This window comes from Agelaius tricolor, unplaced genomic scaffold (genome assembly GCF_023055355.1).
Source record: "Agelaius tricolor isolate 1412-34295 unplaced genomic scaffold, bAgeTri1.0.p SCAF_41, whole genome shotgun sequence".
In the NCBI taxonomy this organism is placed as follows: Eukaryota; Metazoa; Chordata; class Aves; order Passeriformes; family Icteridae; genus Agelaius; species Agelaius tricolor.
The window spans coordinates 2,788,493-2,806,824 of record NW_027269301.1 but is presented as its reverse complement, the minus strand read 5'-3'; the positions used below and the strand labels follow the sequence as shown (position 1 = coordinate 2,806,824).

General features: G+C 45.1%; 1 protein-coding gene across 1 annotated transcript in view; it reads right to left on the bottom strand.

Moving 5' to 3' along the window:
* Positions 1 to 2,187: 2,187 nt before the first annotated feature.
* The window catches only part of LOC139603847 (zinc metalloproteinase-disintegrin-like NaMP), a 29,600-nt gene continuing 13,455 nt past the window's right edge, over positions 2,188 to 18,332 (bottom strand). Inside the window, exons 12-24 of the mRNA XM_071454830.1 lie at positions 16,496 to 16,673; positions 15,427 to 15,516; positions 13,673 to 13,868; positions 10,868 to 10,970; positions 9,961 to 10,117; positions 9,280 to 9,360; positions 8,696 to 8,774; positions 6,156 to 6,246; positions 5,732 to 5,831; positions 4,768 to 4,830; positions 4,454 to 4,531; positions 3,565 to 3,627; positions 2,188 to 3,093 (exon numbers count right to left, since the gene is read on the bottom strand). Coding sequence (XP_071310931.1) covers positions 3,061 to 3,093; positions 3,565 to 3,627; positions 4,454 to 4,531; positions 4,768 to 4,830; positions 5,732 to 5,831; positions 6,156 to 6,246; positions 8,696 to 8,774; positions 9,280 to 9,360; positions 9,961 to 10,117; positions 10,868 to 10,970; positions 13,673 to 13,868; positions 15,427 to 15,516; positions 16,496 to 16,673 — 1,312 coding nt within the window. The 3' untranslated portion in view covers positions 2,188 to 3,060. The remainder of the gene's footprint in view (positions 3,094 to 3,564; positions 3,628 to 4,453; positions 4,532 to 4,767; positions 4,831 to 5,731; positions 5,832 to 6,155; positions 6,247 to 8,695; positions 8,775 to 9,279; positions 9,361 to 9,960; positions 10,118 to 10,867; positions 10,971 to 13,672; positions 13,869 to 15,426; positions 15,517 to 16,495; positions 16,674 to 18,332) is intronic.

The window sequence follows — 18,332 nt, the reverse complement described above, 5'->3', positions numbered from 1 at the left end:
AGTTTTCTCATCAGTGGGCTCATCCTGCTGCCTTTTATCTCCTCCTTTGTGCAGAAGGGGATGATTTATGCATTGCTACAAGGCTGCAGAAAATCTGCTGGCACAGGGAAGCAAAATCCTTAATTTCAGGTTGCCAGTGACATGAATTATTCACCTGGACAAGGGCTGCTAGGAAAAGGCTTGGGTTAAAACCTGACTCAGAACTGGCTCTCGCTGTGAGGAGCTCTGAGCCCGGCCTGGAGTGGAGTCACGTTTGGAGGGCTGGGATCAGTTTATTCCCTGTCTGGTGCCTCTGTGTCTGCAGATCCAACATTCCCTGGACACAGCCCAAGGTCAGGAGGTGCTAGCAGTGCAGAATTGATCCCTCAGCTCCTCCTTCCCCACAGCCCATTGCCCTCTAACGGCCAGCACGGAATGTGCATGGCAAGAAGGGGCCAAAATCCTCAGAAACCATTTGATGAACAACAAAAGAGAGGGGAAACCCCAACTCTCTAGGAGGTCTGAGGAAAGACTGAGGAAAAATATGAGGCAATATTTAAGCATCAACCCTGAAACAGCAGCCAGACAAACCTTACTAAAAACATATTTTGTCACCCAGGTGTGATTTAATATACAGAGAAAATTGGAGAAATTAGACAATTGGCAAGAAAGGGGATTGGAGGGTTTCTCAAGAGAAGCACAGAAAATATACACCAGGAGGGATGAAGAGAAAGCAAAGGAAAAGGCCAGAGTAATGTTATCTGCCATTAGAGAAGGACAAATTTGGTTTTATTGTAAGAAAAATGGACACTTCAAGAGAAATTGCCCTCAAAGGGAAGGGGACCTGACAGTTTTTAAGAACAAGCAAAGAGGGGAGGTAAAAGATTAAAGATGTCAAGGGCTTTGCCTCCTGTGGACAAAATCCATGAAAAACCCTTAAAAAATAAGTCCCCAAGAAGTAGAATTTAAAAAGTGAGCAATTCTGAGGGTGGGAGAGGAATTCCAGAGGAATTCGCTCTGTTGGGATGCTCTGGATTTCCAGAACTCCCTAAAAACCTTCACAGAGAAGGTTGGGTTTGGGGTGCAAGGAGAAAAGGGGCTGGTAGCACCATCCTCAGGTGCAGGTGGAGGAAAAGTGGGATGAAGAAGGGTGGGAAATTGGAAAATTGGGTTATCCCAGAGAGGTTGTGGATTCCCCTGGGTCCCTGGAAGTGCCCAAGGCCAGGCTGGACAGGGCTTGGAGCACCCTGGGACAGTGGGAGCTGTTGGGGCTGGAATTGGATCCTCCAGGCCCCTTCCAAGCCAAACCATTCCAGGATTCTGTGATTCTGTGAATTCAGAGGTTGAGAAGAAACAGGAAAAAAGACATTTTTGTTTTCCCGTGGAGTTAGGGAGGAGGAGGAATGGAATATTCACCCAAACCAAAAACAACCTGTCAATAAATGGCTTTTGGGGGGCTGAGGGCAGGGAAAGGTGCAGCCCACGGCTCCTGCCCAGCAAATTCCAGCTGATTTGGGGATCTTTTCCTCCTGCAGTGGAGGCTTTTGAGCAGCAGATGTCACATTTGTACAACACAACGAGAGGTTGTAGCTGCACACGGAGTAACCACGGGTGTCCCGGGGCAGGAGGGGCTGGAAATCAGAACCTGCTCTGGGTGGGAATAAATCAGATATAAAATGATAGAGAAATTATAGGGAAATAGGATATTTTTTGAAGTTTCTACTCCTGGTCACTCTGAAGGAGAATTTTTGATCTCAGTCCTGGGCTCGCCCTCTGCTCAGTGCTGGGAATGGAGGAGTTCAGGTATGAGCAGGTCAGGATTTGGTTTTCTGCAGGAAAAGGCAGTCCAGGCTCCTGGTTTGGAGCTGAATCTCAGAAGATAATTAAGAAAAAAACAATTGTCTAGATTTGCTTCCAATCTCACAATTCTTGGAAAATTCTGGCATACTCCCAAAGGTTGGAAATCAGGAAGAAACAGATTTGAAGGTGGCAGAAAAGCTGTGTTGGAATATCCTGTGAAGCCTCATTATAAATGGAATTCAGCTTTCCTGGCTGACTTGGCAGGGCTGACAACACCTGGGAATGATCTTTTTGCTGCAAATTGGGAGTTTTAGGGCTCTGGCAATGTCAGAAATGACCCCACTTCACCCTGGTTTTCCTGTGCTTCATGATGGGTTTGAAAGAACACAACAATTACTTCCTGTTCAGACAGAACTTTAATACAGAAATCTCTGTAAATACATTAATTACAGCTCATAAAAAATAACTTCTGGATTTTTACACCCCAGTCAAACCCAGGTGGAGATTCCAATCTGTTCCTGGCTCAAATAAAGCAGCAATTATCCAAAGAGGAAGGAAGCTCTGCTCTTCCAGTAACATCCATCCTCATCCAACACAACCTCAAAGGAAGAACTGAAATTCCATCACATCCCTGTTTTGCAGGCAATGGCATCCTCAACAGGGAATTTAAGGATTGTAGAGAGAATCCAGAGCAAAGGATCTTCCCAGAACCTTTGTGTGTCTTCCCAGTGTGTCTCATTACTTATTCCATGTCCAGCTCAGACCCTGGGGACACAACTTCTCTCCCCAGGGCAGGATGGGTTTGTTTTTCTCCATGACTTGCACATGAGGGAGAAATCTTTGTATTGCTGAGGGCAGAAAGGGCTGGAAAAGATCCAGAAATGGAGCCAAAAAAAAAAAAAAAGTTTGCAATTCCCAAACCTGCAGCAGCCACACTGTCCCTGCTCCCCTCAGCTCTGGTCCCGGAGGAGCAGAGGAGGAGCAGCCTCATCCCACAGTGCTGGCCCAGCAGCTGGGGGTGTTCAGCAGCTTTTGTAACTTACTCCCAGTTTACACCTCGGTGCAAGTGGTGACTCTGCTCTGCCTCCCTTGGACAGCAGCTCCATGTCACCACCAGAGCTCCTCACTGCCTGAAATCCCAAATCTTTCCAGGCAGCTCTCAGTCAGTTCTTAAGGAGGAGAGGGAGATGGTCCAGGACACCTTTGCCAAAAGTGGAGGAATCGAGGGATGAATTGTCCCTGGAAACTTCAGGTGGCTCACCCAGCTCTGCCTGGGAAGCCTCAGACTCTGGGATTCATGGGGGGCTTTAAAGCCTGCAGGGAAAAGGAGCAGTTAAATCCCAGCAGTTTCAGGGAATTCCACCCCCAGGGAACTGATGGGAATTCCATCCTCAGAGAATGGATGGGAATTCCATCCTCAGAGAATGGATGGGAATTCCATCCCCAGAGAATTGATGGGAATTCCATCCCCAGGGAATTGATGGGAATTCCACCCCCGGGGAACTGATGGGAATTCCATCCCCAGAGAATGGATGGGAATTCCATCCTCAGAGAATTGATGGGAATTCCATCCCCAGGGAACTGATGGGAATTCCATCCCCAGAGAATGGATGGGAATTCCATCCCCAGGGAACTGATGGGAATTCCACCCCCAGAGAATTTATGGGAATTCCATCCCCAGGGAACTGATGGGAATTCCACCCCCAGAGAACTGATGGGAATTCCATCCCCAGAGAACGGATGGGAATTCCACCCTCAGAGAATTGTTATTCCCACCTGAATTACCTGGGGTGGAGGAGTGGGTTTGCCTTTGGGAACAGGCACAGGAGGAGCTTTTCTCTCTGGAGCCTGGAACAAAATGGGGTTTAAATGTCACTGGGGTTGTCTGAGCAGCTGCAGAACCTCCCCAGCCCCAGCCACCCTCAGCCTGCAGCATTTTCCTGCTGCAAAATCCCAGAAATTCCCATCTGTCCATGTGCAAGGGGGCAACAAAATACAAATACAAGGGGGCCAGGTCTGTTTCAGAAGACACTGAGCTATTCCCAATATTTAAATATCGATACCCAAGCTCACACAGTGGGATTTAAATGTGGTTTATAATTGATACATGGGGATATTTTATATCTTATATTTTATATTTTACATTTTATATTGTCCTGACCCAGTGTTTGTGCAGGCAGCACCCCAGAGCTGTGTCACCAGAGTGAAGATGGATTTTACACCCTCCTGCCAGGGGGGCAGGGGCCTCAAATGCTGAGATGGTAAACATTTGAGGCAGGTATTTTCTTTTAATTAGGATGGTTTGGGTTTATTAATGAGAAATAGAACCATTCCTCTGGGTTCTTACAAATGTGAGACCGACCACATCTCTGCCACATAGGAACCCTCACAGGCACCTGCAATAGCAAAGTTACTCATCATTTACATTGTGTTTACACCTGAAATGCCTCTTGGTTTAAACTCCAGCCACTGAGTTTGCTTCTGATGCCTTGGAGGACTCCCTGGCTGAGGAGGGGATTTGTGCAGTTTAGGATTACATGGCCAAAAAGGTGATTCCTACCCTAAAAGTCTGCACTTTGAATAGCTGTGATTTTAAATGTTTACTTTAAATCAGAAGCTGCAAATATGAATTGGGATCTGATAGGGATGTGGGAAGCTGCAGGGTTGTACTCACAAACTTCTCCTCGGGGTGGGAAGAGCCAGGTTTGGGGGCAGGAACGGGAGGTGGGGGACCCTTGGGCCTCAGGGCAGGCTGGAAAAAACAGAACAAAAACCACTTTAACCCTCTGTGTGTGCATCCACGCGTTCCTTGGGAATGTGCAGGCTGGAGCTGGATATGAAAATGCTTTAAGGGGCTGGGGAGGGTGCAGGGATGCTGTCTGAGAAAACCGAGCCTGCTCTGGAGCTCAGGGATGTCCCTTTGGGATCAGGGGTTTGTGATGTTCCCAAATCCCGCAGGAAAGCAGGGACAGTCCCAGAAATACTCACACTCTGACGCTGGGGTTTGTTCTCCTGAGGTGGAGGCACGGGAAGAGCTTTCTTATCAATTACCTGCGAATGGGAACGGTCACAAATGGGGTGGAGCCCTTATCTCACCTCCTGCCTTATCTCCTGCCTTATCTCCGGCTGGCCCTGCCCTGCCCCGGCTCACTGGGGACTCAGAGCCCCCCTCGTGCCGGCATTGCCGGCGCTGTCCCTCCCCTCAGCATTTTGGGAATTCGGGCTGGGATTCTCAGCACTGTCCCCTCAGCATTTTGGGAATCTTGTGCTGGGATCCCCAGTGCTGTCCCCTCAGCATTTTGGGAATTCGTGCTGGGACTGCTCCCCTCATAATTTTGGGAATATTGTGCTGGGATCCCCAGTGCTGTCCCTTCAGCATTTTGGGAACTCGTGCTGGAATTCCTCCCCTCATAATTTTGGGAATCTCATGCTGGCATTCCCAGCACTGTCCCTCCCCTCATAATTTTGGGAATTTGTGCTGGGATTCCTCCCCTCAGCATTTTGGGAATTCGTGCTGGAATTCCTCCCCTCATAATTTTGGGAATTCGTGCTGGAATTCCTCCCCTCAGCATTTTGGGAATGTCATGCTGGGACTCCTCCCCTCATAATTTTGGGAATCTCGTGCTGGGATCACCAGCCTTGTCTCCTCAGCATTTTGGGAATCTCATGCTGGTATTTCTCCCCTCATAATTTTGGGAATCTTGTGCCAGCATTCCCAGCACTGTCCCTCCCCTCAGCATTTTGGGAATCTTGAGCTGGGATTCTTAGCACTGTCCCCTCAGTATTTTGGGAATCTTGTGATGGGATTCCCAGCGCTGTCCCTCCCCTCAGCATTTTGGGAGTCTCATGCTGGGATTCCTCCCCTCAGCATTTTGGGAGTCCTGTGGAAGTGCAGTCCCTTGGGCTGATGGTTTGAGCCCTGGGGACAGTCCCCAGCTGTCCCTGCTCTCACCTTCTGGGCAGGTGGCACCAGCACAGGCTGTTCTCTGCAGCTCTGCTCCTGATCCACAAACACCTGGTTGGTGGCTCCGGGTCCCCTCCTGGTCTGGTGGCTGTCAAAGATTTCAAATCATGCTCAATTTTAGTTAACTGAAGAAAAAACTGTTGAAGCCCTGCCTTACTCCTGCTGGTGTTTTGTACCCATGTCCTTGATTTTTTTCTTCCCTTTATTCATTTGGGATTATTAAGGATTTATCAAGAGCTCCATTTCAACTCTTCCATCCCCTCCCAACCATGGCATTTCTGATGCCTCCACAAATCTCATGGACCATCTTCCTTCCCTTCCAGAGTCTAATTCCCCCCACCTCCACTGCAAACTCTGCAGGGATTTCCTGGCTTTGGTTTGTGGGTTTTAGGTGGATGTGGGAAGGATTTACCTCTTGTGGAAGCCTCGGAAGCGGGTGAGCAGCACGGCTGCAACTGCAGTGACAGCCAGGACAGCCAGCACGCCAGCAGCCACAGCAATGCCTGGCAGGGACAGAAACAGCCCTTAAACACCAGGGATCACTGAGGGCAGGGGCAGAACCAGCTCCTGAACACCAGGGATCACTGAGGGCAGGGACAGTCCTTAAACACCAGGGAATCACTGAGGGCAGGGACAGAACCAGCTCCTGAACACCAGGGATCACTGAGGGCAGGGACAGAAAGAGTTCTGAAACATCAGGGATCACTGAGGGCAAGGAGAGAAAGAATCCTAAAACACCAGGAATCACTGAGGGCATGGACAGTCCTTAAACACCAGGGATCACTGAGGGCAGGGGCAGGAACAGCTCCTGAACACCAGGGAATCACTGAGGGCAGGGGCAGGAACAGTTCCTGAACACCAGGGATCACTGAGGGCATGGACAGTCCTTAAACACCAGGGATCACTGAGGGCAGGGACAGTCCTTAAACACCAGGGAATCACTAAGGGCATGGACAGAAAGAGTTCCTGAACACCAGGGATCACTGAGGGCAGGGACAGAAAGAATCAAACACCAGGGATCACTGAGGGCAGGGACAGAAAGAGTTCCGAAACATCAGGGATCACTGAGGGCAAGGAGAGAAAGAATCCTAAAACACCAGGGATCACTGAGGGGGGACAGAATCATCTGTTGGGACAGAAACAGTTCCTACAAAATCAGCGGGGACAGAAACAGCTCCTAAACATCAGCAGGGACACAAACAGTTCTTAGAACATCCCAGAACCACTGAGGGTGGGAGAGACCCAACAAGATCCACTATTATTAAGAAGTTTCCCATCACCACTGATGAAGGAATTTTATTATCCCTGTTCTCATTTTATGGGTTCTTCTCCTGCCAGAAATGGTGATGGAAAGGGGTGAACTCCTGCTGGTTTTGCCATGTTTGAAGTCAGTTGTTGTTGCCTGAGTTAAGCAAACCCTGAACAAGCCCTAAACCATCCCTGCCCTTTCCACTGACCCTCAAAAATCCTTCCCTGTCCTTCCTCTCCTCTGTCCCAGAGTCTGTTACCCAGAGAAGGGTGCAGGCCTTCAAACTGCCCTCAAATAAAATTTCTTTCACAATTTTCAACAAAACTACTCCAAAGCCTCAGCCAAGCCAGAGGTTCAGAGCTAACAGTGCTCTGGAGAAGGTGAAGAGAGGACAGAAATATTCCATATTATAAATGAAATAAAAGCTTTTTTTCCCCCCTAACACGTGAAAATCTGGACACAAATTGTTTTCCCTCAGAAGTGGATCAGTTAAGGACCATGTAGATGATAAATGAACTTGTCCAGCTCCCTCACAGCAAAGCCTCTGGGATCCTGGCTCCACTGAGCAGAGAACTCGTTATTCCAAGAATAAACAGGAGGAGCCTGTTGCTCTCATCTCCAGGGGGAATCACTTGTCAGCTTAGGGAGGAAAACACCTTCTCTACTCCTCCCTGCAGGACTGAGAGGGGCTCAGAAATCAGCTCCCTGGAGATACAGCACTGGGATTTAGGATGCATATGAAGAGAAATTTCTTCATGGAAGGGGTTGTCCAGCTCTGGGAAAGGCTGGAGCTCCCATTCCTGGAATTGTTCAAACCTGTGCCTGTGGCAGCTGAGGACCTGATTCAGTGCTGCTGGGCTTGATGAGCTTAATTATTCCAATTAACAGTTGTATGAGCCACTCTGGTGCTGGGCTGTTCCCCTGGAGCTCCCCAGCTCCTTCTGATGCCTTTTTGGGCAGATTCACAGAATTCCCAGAATCACTGGGTTGGAAGAGACCTCAAAGGTCATCGAGTCCAACCCAGCCCCAACACCTCAACTAAACCCTGGCACCCAGTGCCACATCCAGGCTTGTTTTAAACCCTCCAGGGGCTGCACCCAAAATGGATGATGGGTCATGGGTTTCACACTTTTATAAATTTGGTCCGTTTGCATATTGGGGTTGATCTTCCAATTACAGCTGCAGGTCATGAAGTCATTGACCCCAAGTTTGCTGCCCCCAGCTCCCTTTTGTTGCCATCTCAGGGCCCTGAGGCAGTGAGGTGTCCTTGGTTGCCAGGCCTGGAGAGGAATTGTTGTGTCTGCCCCAAATGGGAGAGCAGCAGCTCACACTGGGTATGGAGTTCAGAGTTGTGCCCTAAAGAACTGCAGGATTACAGAGAGATGGAAAATAGAAAAGCTGAAATCCTGGAGAGTAATTGTTGTGTCTGCCCAGAATGGGAGAGCAGCAGCTCACACTGGAGTTTAGAGTTATACATTAAAAAATGCAGGATTACAGAGAGATGGAAAATAGAGAAGCTGAAATCCTGGAGAGGAATTGTTGTGTCTGCCCCAAATGGGAGAGCAGCAGCTCAGACTGGGTATGGAGTTCAGAGTTATACATTAAAAAATGCAGGATTACAGAGAGATGGAAAATAGAAAAGCTGAAATGCTCAGGGATCCCTTGCAGCCAGGAGAGGACACATTCCAAGGTGTGGCACTTACTGGTGAGGGCTGGGGAGCTGTCACAGTTGGGGGGTGCCCAGCCCTCCTCACACTGGCACTGCAGCTTGTGGTCACACACCTGGGGGCACAAACAGGGACACCCGTGAGTTTGGGTGCTCAGAAAGTTTCTGAGTGAGGATGCTGAGAGGTTTTTTTAATCTCTCTGTTTATTTGGGCTAAAATTTAGCACAGAAAGGAGCAGTTTGGGGTGTTAAAGGGCAGTCCTGATGTCATGCACCTTTTGCTTCTGCAAGGAAAGCTTCACTACAGAGTTAATCTATTTATCTGTAGTTCTGTGAATGGTCAAATATGAGCACAATTCTCCTCCCCAAACCAAACTAATCTAAAAGAGAGGAGCTGTGATACCATGGCTCAGGGGCAGGGTCAGACACAGGGGCTGGGCAAAAATATTGATGTTCCCTCAGGTGAGATGTGTTTTCATTAAAAGTTTTTAAGTTTCTGACTGCTCAAATTGGACAGATTTGTATCAATGATTTAAACACTGTCAGCAAGGAGGTCTGAGGCCAACCTGCATAATTTTCTTGGGGTTTTAAAGTGAATAACATCAAATGCTGGTGTCTTACAGCATGGCCAGAGCACTTGGCAGAGCAGTTGGTGGATCTGAAGACCTCCTCAGCCTGGACACACTCCCCACGGCTGCACACCTGAAATGAGAGCAAACCACAGGGACTTGGAGCTTCCAGGACAGGCAGAGTTTGCACTTTATCCTGTGAGGGGATGGAGAACAGCTCTGGAAATCCCTCAGACCCCCTTTAGGAGTGGGAGATGAGGGGTTAATTTTCCATTTGGGTGTTTAGCAGAAAGGGGAGTGACAGAGATGTGCAGACATCCCTGCTTCCCACTCAGTCCCTCATCCCTCCTTTCAGTAGGAGTATTCAAGGAAGTGACTGGAAACAGCACCCAGTGATGAGGGACAGCCATTATGGAAATAATTAAATACAATAATTAAATGCAATAACACATTAATAATTTCCTAACCTCTCAGACAAAGCTGTGTTTCTGCTGCCACACATCTTTGTGTCAGTAAAGGGAACGAGGCAGCAGCCAAGCCTAAGGAAATGGGAATGCTGCCAATTCCTGTTTGCTTTGCTGCTGGGTTGGGATAAAAGTTGGGAAAACAGATCAGCAGAAGTTTGGGGTGCACTCAGTCCTCCCTGTTTAAAATCTTCCCTGTACAGGGCAGAATTCTATCAACAAGACTGAAAGAGGGGGGAGAATAAAGGAAGAAGTGATTCTGCACTCACCATCCCATTCCCACACTTGGTTCCATCCAGGATCATCCCCAGGTCGTCCTCCCCATTCCTGGGGAAGCTGCCTTTGCAGGTCCTGAAGAACAGCAGGCTCCCATCCCGAGGCATCTCCCTGCCTCCAGAACAGAACAGCTTCCCACACATTTTGTCTCTGCAAGGAGAACAGGAGCAGTTACCCCAAGGACAAGGCCCAGCAAACCCCTCTGAGCTGAGCTCTCCTGCAGCCTGAATTCCAAGGAAATGGCTGCAGCAGGGAATGCTGGTGTGGCAGCTTGGCTTGAGCAGGTGACAGGTTCTAAAATCCTGCTGAGCTTAGGAGGGAACACAAATTCATTCAGAGAAATGAGCATTTAACTGATATTCTTTCACTTCTGAGGTTCAAATTCCTTATCCCAAAATCCCTGGAGTTCCCTGCACACCCTCACACTCATCTTCCCCAGCAGCCCTGCACAGATAATATAATATAATATAATATAATATAATATAATATAATATAATATAATATAATATAATATAATATAATATAATATAATATAATATAATGTAATATAATATAATGTGATATGATATAATATATAATATAATGTAATATGATACAATATAATATAATGTAATGTAATATAATATAATATGATGTAATATAATATAATGTAATGTAATGTAATATAATATAATATAACATAACATAAGAAACCATGATGTAATGTGCACACCTTTGCTCTCTCACCTCATGATTTAAATCCACTTTTCTTAGAAATTACTTCCCACAGTTTTCAGACAGAACAAGAAGGAACACAGGGCTGTGCCACTAAAATAGGCAGTTCCTGGCTTCTGTCTCCTGATTAGAGTAGGAATGGCCTCTCCTCCCAAACCCCAGCACATCCCACGGCCCAGTGCTTACTTTCTCTTGCAGGGCAGGTAAGTGCCATGCTCCTTCCTGCAGTACCCAAAGTACTTCCCCCTCTCGTTCACATTGTAGCAGGAGGCTTCGGCCACCGTGGCCTCTGCAGGGGGAAAACAATAAATGGGGTGAGATTGGGATCCCAAACCAGAGCTGGGAATATTCCAGCTCCTTCCTTTGCTCAGGAAATGGCTTTTCCCAGCCAAGGGCCCATGGGCATAAGTGACTTTCTGGAGAAGGGAAAGCTCCAGGGAGAGCTCAGAGCCCCTTCCACAGCCTTAAGGGGTTCCAGGAGAGCTGGGAAAGGACTGGGGATAAGGGATGGAGGGACAGGACACAGGGAATGGCTCCCACTGCCAGAGGGCAGGGATGGGTGGGATATTGGGAAGGAATTTGTAGAGAGCTTTTTGGATAATTGGCTGGCTGAGAAAGGCCACTTCGATGTGATACCATTGGATAAGGATAGGGGATACAAGCTGGGGATTATGTAACCAGTGTCCAATCACTGACAAAGGTCACAGTGACCTTCTCTGAAACGGGAAGATGGGGGAGAAAATCGCTTGCCAGAAAATGAAGATATCCTAGGTAGAGAAGCTAGAAGAATGCAAACATAGAAACAAAATAATCATTAGAGCATAGAAGTAGGTGTGGTTGATCTAAGTGTGCTTTAACCAATAATGAACTCAGCTTTTGCAACATGTATAAGCTTCATTAACACCGATATAAATATGTGTGAGCTTTCAATAAACTTTGAGATTTGCTATTCACGCATATGGTGTGACGCATTTCTCCTGCCGTTCACAACAGGAATTGTTCCCTGTTGTAATATAAGTTATAAAATAATTTGTGCTGAAGGAAATTAAAAACCACAGCATTTTGTGTACTAAAGACAGTGTCAGGCAACAAGCAGTAATAGGCTGAGTGATGAGGATGGAGATTCAAACACCAGGAGGACACTGTCTCCAGAGATGGATATTTCAAGGGATTTTTTCATCTGACAAGACCCCAGCAGGAGGCATTTGATAGCATCACCTCTAAAATAATATTCGACTCCAGATGTTTATCTCAGAACATTTTCACCTGACAGGATTTCAGCAATTATTCACCAGTTCTGAAAAACGTGGCAGCAAAAAAGAAAAACTATGACAATATTCTAAAGAAGGGCCCCTTCTAGAGCCCAAAAGACTGTACAAAACAAACTCTTTAGAAATAAATGACATTTGGAGACCGATGGGGATTTTGGTGCAATAGAGGCCAAATCTGGGTTTCCCTGACTCTGATCACCTGGCTCAGAGTCAAATTGCTTGTGGCTTTTTCCAAATTTATCCTTTGATTATTTAATAAATTTCCTTAATTATTAAATTGGAGGATTCATTTATAACACCATGAAGGTGGGAAGGAGCTGGGATGGAATTCCCAGGGAGCTGTGGCTGCCCCTGGATCCCTGGCAGTGCCCAAGGCCAGGCTGAAGCCTCTGGGACAGTGGGAGGTGTCCCTGCCAGGGCAGGGGTGGCACTGGGTGGGATTTAAGTCCCCTTTCAGCCCAAGCCATTCCCCAGCTCTATGAAATGCTGCTTTCAGAAGCACCAGACGTGCCAAATTTGGCTGTTAATTTGAAGGACAGACATTTCCTCTTCCTATCTGGCCAAAACCACTTCCCCAGCTCCATTCCAAATAACTCAGACATGTCCTGCGAAAGAGGAATGTGCTCCCCACTTCCCGTTTCTCTGGAAGCACAGAGCAGCTGTGCTTCCCAGCTCATGAGCCACAGCCACTGACAGTGAGAAATATAAAAATCATCATTAATTACACTACACACTGGAGTTTATTTTTATGGATGGGCTGTCACTGTCATATTTTCTGAAAAATCCCTTTGCCAGGATTTCTTCTCTTGGGAAGATGAGAAGCCTCAGAGAAAAAACAATATTATCTCATTTACTTCTCCCTGTTTTGCTGCTTTGGAATGTGGCTGGAGATTGTTTACCAGCAGGTGAATGTTTGATTGGTTTCATGTGATTTGTTTTTAATTAATGACCAATCACAGCCAGCTGTGTCAGACTCTGAGGAGTCAGTCACCAGTTTTTCATTATCATTTTTGTAGCCTTCTGTCTGTATCCTTTCTCTATTCTGTAGTATAGTTTAGTACAGTATAATATATAACATAACATAACATAACATAACATATTAATATAATATAATATAATATAATATAATATAATATAATATAATATAATATAATATAATATAATATAATATAATATAATATAATATAATATAATATATAAATTAATTTAATAATAATATAGGTATTGTTATATATTATATATTATTATATTATTATATTATTATATATTATATATTATTATACTATATATAAAATAATTTATTAAGACATTTTTATTATATAATAATAATATATAATATAATATAATATAATGTAATATAATATAATAATATATAATATAGTATAATGTAATGTAATATAATATGATATAATATGATGTAACATGACATAATGTGATATGATATAATGTAATTTAATGCAATGTAATGTAATATAATGTAATGTAATGTGATATAATAATAAATTAGCCTTCTAAGAACCTGGAGTCAGATTCACTCATCTCTCACCTCGTCCTGGGGACCCCTGCAAAAACCACAGACCTGCATCCTGAGCTGAAGAGCAGAGCCACAGATGGGCTGTTCCTGAGGTGCAATGGGTCTGAGGATTTGATGCAGAATTCCCTCCCCTGTCTCTCACGTGCCCAAGCCAAGCTGATTTTCCTGGTGCCACGGGGTACTCACCTGGCCCAAAGACATCCTTGCACTGGCTGTCGCGGGTGGGACAGGTGCCCATGTAGCAATATCCCTCCCCAAAGCTGCAGGGGTGCCCGTTGACACGGAACCGATCCTCGGGGCAGCTGGGGGAGTGCCCCGTGCACATCTCGGCCAGGTCACACTCGTCCTTCACCGCCCGGCACACCGAGCCCGACTTCTTGAACTGGGGAGGGAGAAAATGCCACACTCAGCACCCAGCTCCTCCAACCACCCAGCTGAGGGCTGAAAACAGGCAGGAAAACCTCACTGCACAGGGGTGGGTGCAACAGCCTGCTCACAGAGTGAGAAAACGGCTTTGTGCGCTCACAGGGGACTTGGGAGACTTTTGAGGGAGTTGGAGAAAAACAATGATCACTTGTTAGTATAAACAACCTGCAGGTTGTGTTCTCCTACTCTTTCTGTTCTTCTCAAGGACTGGTTGTGAGAGATGGTTTTGTTAATTAGCCAATCAAGTAGAATGTGTCAAATCTATCTATAAAAGAAGAGAATTTTCATATTAAAGCTGCTCTTTTGCAAACCAGCCTTGCAGTGAATCTGTGTCATTTCTTGCTCGACGGTGACACACAGGCTGTGTGAGGAGCAGGATCCGTATCTCCCTTCATGTTGGATCTGTCAGTTCTCAGGCTTTGCCTCCTGTGCCACAGCTTTTATTGCCAGGGAAAATGGCCAACCAAAGGGCTCATTTCTGCAGGGAGTGGGAGATTGAGGGAGGTGATGGTGGAGGTTTGGGCTGGGCTGGTGGGCAGTGACAGCACCTGAGGGAACGGCTGCAGCTGGGCCAGGGGTTTTAGGTTGGATTTTGGGAAAGGTTCTTCCCCCAGAGGGTGCTGGCACTGCCCAGGCTCCCCAGGGAATGGGCACAGCCCCGAGGCTGCCAGAGCTCCAGGAGAGTTTGGACACTGCTCTAGGGGTGCCCAGGGTGGGATTTTGGGGTGTCTGTGCAGGGCCTGGGTTGGATCAGTGATCCCTCATGTCCCTTCCAGCCCAGGCCATTCCATGACTCCATGACAGTGCCCTTGGCAGTGCTGTTAAACACAGGGGACCAGTTCTGGTGAAAGCTGAGTTCCTGCTTTATTCCAGCTGGGGTGAGGAGCTGCAGAGGGGAGGGTCTCACCTGGCAGTTCTCTGAGGGGAGGGGAGGGGTCTCACCTGGCAGTTCTCACAGGGGAGGGGAGGGGAGGGGAGGGCTCTTACCTGGCAGTTCTCTGAGGGGAGGGGAGGCTCTCACCTGGCAGTTCTCTGAGGGGAGGCTCTCACCTGGCAGTTCTCACAGGGGAGGGGAGGCTCTCACCTGGCAGTTCTCACAGGGGAGGGGGGCGGTTTCACCTGTCAGTTCTCACAGGGGAAGGGGGGGTCTCACCTGGCAGTTCTCACAGGGGAGGGGTCTCACCTGGCAGTTCTCACAGGGGAGGGGAGGCTCTCACCTGGCAGTTCTCACAGGGGAGGGGGGGCTCTCACCTGGCAGTTCTCACAGGGGAGGGGAGGCTCTCACCTGGCAGTTCTCACAGGGGAGGGTCTCACCTGGCAGTTCTCTGAGGGGAGGGAGGGGTCTCACCTGGCAGTTCTCACAGGGGAGGGTCTCACCTGGCAGTTCTCTGAGGGGAGGGAGGGGTCTCACCTGGCAGTTCTCACAGGGGAGGGGGGCTCTCACCTGGCAGTTCTCACAGGGGAGGGGAGGGGGTCTCACCTGGCAGTTCTCTGAGGGGAGGGAGGGCTCTCACCTGGCAGTTCTCACAGCAGTCCCCGTGGGCACAGGCAGCTCCTGAGCTCAGCTTGCAGCTCTCGGGGTCACAGCACTCGTTGGTGCACTCCTGGGACAGAAGCAGCAGTCAGAGCTGGGGACAGGGACCCCACACCACTGTCCCTGGCTGGGATGGAACTCTGGCACCTGCCCTTGGCTTTGCTGGGGAGCGCCTTCCCTAAAATGCCTGGGTTTGGAGGTGGAAGCTGTGCAGGGAACTGGGGTTTGTGTGGTGCTGTGGGGATGGCTTGGTCCCACTCTCAGTTCCTCTGTCATCCTCCTGACAAAGCAGGGTTTCATCCTTCCCAGCACGTCCCCAGCCACCCCAGCTCAGCAGTTTGATGACCACAATTTCTGCTTAAGCAAGAGCTTTCAGACTACAAGGAATTCATTTAGAATAATGAGAATTTGTGTAGAGTTTAAGCTTTCTAACTCCTGTGTCTGGAACTGTTTTTATATACTCCAGAAGGGCCTTGCCAGCCATTCTGGATTTGCTGAGCAATGGCTCAATAGCAATTAGCAATTGCTCAATAGCAGGGTTAATTGAGTAGTTGTAGACAATAGTAGCAGGGTTAATTGAGTAGTTGTAGAATCCTACTGTTGATGTCCATTTTACCAGGCTGGCATTGCCTGTGTGGCCATGGGATCATGGTGCTATTAATGGCATTAAGATCTAAACACAGCAGAGAGTAGTCATGAGCCTACTGAGTTTAGAAAAGAGAAAGATGACTTAACATTTACTTGAGCAGGAACGTTCATTCTAAGTCTGTATTTTTTATTTGAAATATTGTGCAGCTCCAAATCACATGCATTAACATGTGAAGCCAAAATTCAGCCTGTTTTAGTTTTACTGGGACACAAATTTTGCAGCAATATTTTGAAGTCCTCATTCCAAAAATCTGATGATTAGAAGAGCTCACTGAAACAATATATTTTATATGTATCATTGCACTTCAATTGCTTCAGGGACACACCAGGCTCGCAGAACAGAAACATCCAGCGCAGGGACTGCCAGCCCGCAGCTGTGCCCTCCCCAGGTCCCCAGGTACCTCCGGAGTGCCGCAGTCGCACTCCTCTCCCCTCTCCAGGAAGCCGTTCCCGCAGGAGGCGGGGGCGATGATGCTGCCCGGCTCGGGGACGTTGCTCAGGCACCGGGGCATGGTGGCCAGCATGAAGGACTCGAAGCTCTGCAGGCTGCACGAGCTGAACTCCTTGGGGACCACCGAGCTGGGGGGGACACGGGAGGAGTTCTGGGTATGGGTAGGGAGGCAAAGACCCCTTGGGAGAGAACTGAACACCTGGCTGTCCCCACAACTCTTGGGGTAAACATTTTTATAAATACACATTTAACATTTAATGCTTTATATATATATATTTATATATACACACATATACATATATATATATATATACATATATATATATATAAATATAGCATTATATATCTATATATAAAAATTTATTATATATTTAATTATATATACAAATTAATATTTAATAATATATATTTAATATCTATTATATAAGGGAGGCAAGGACCCCTTGGGAGAGAACTGAACACCTGGCTGTCCCCACAACTCTTGGGGTAAACATTTTCATAAATACACATTTAACATTTAATGTTTATATATATATATATATATATGTATATATATATACATATACACATATATATACATATATATATACATGGCATTATATATCTATATATAAAAATGTATTATTATATATTTAATTATATATACAAATTAATATTTAATAATATATATTTAATATCTATTATATTATATAAGGGAGGCAAAGACCCCTTGGGAGAGAACTGAACACCTGACTGTCCCCAAAACTCTTGGGGTAAACATTTTCATAAATACACATTTAACATTTAATGTTTTATATATATATATATATATACATACACATATACATATATATATACATATGTATATAAATATAGCATTATATATCTATATATAAAAATTTATTATTATATATTTAATTATATATACAGATTAATATTTAATAATATATATTTAATATCTATTATATTATATAAAATTATTTTAGCCATATATATCTAAATATTATATATATAGATATATACAAATTTAAATATATATATAATTATCTATAAAAATTAATATTTAAGAAAATATTTATATTTTATATATTTTATATATAAATTATTTTTGATATATCTATAAATAGATATAATATATATTTAGATAGATATAAATTTAATAATAATATATTTAATTATATAAAGATTATTATTTAATAATATATTTCTATATAAATATATATAGAAATTATTTTGAGATATATATCTAAGTATATATAAAATATATATATATAGAGAGATATAAATCTAAATAAATATTTAATATTTTAAATGTTAAATTATAATAAATAAATGTAAATATATAAAATAAACAATATAAATATATAATATATAATATATATTTAGAGATACATATATCTAAATAATAATTTACCATGGTAAATGTTAAATGTACATAAATAAATGTAAAGAAATAAAAATAAATATTATAATATAAATATAAATATAAAATATACATTTAGATATATATAAAATAATAATTTCACATTTTAAAGATTAAATGTACATAAATAAATGTAAAAATAAATATATATATATAAATAAATAAATGTAAATAAATATACACATAAACATTTTTCTAAATATACAGGGACTAAAGTAGTTTTGGGTTGGGTTTTTTGTGGGATTTCTGTCTGGGAATATCTGACAGTGGCCTGGGATTTCATCCATTTTTTACAGTTGATTTGTTTGAATAATTGAATGGAATAATCCCAGACAGAAGCCCTGTCCCGTCTGGGGGCTGGCAGCCTGTCCAGAGCCCCTCTCCA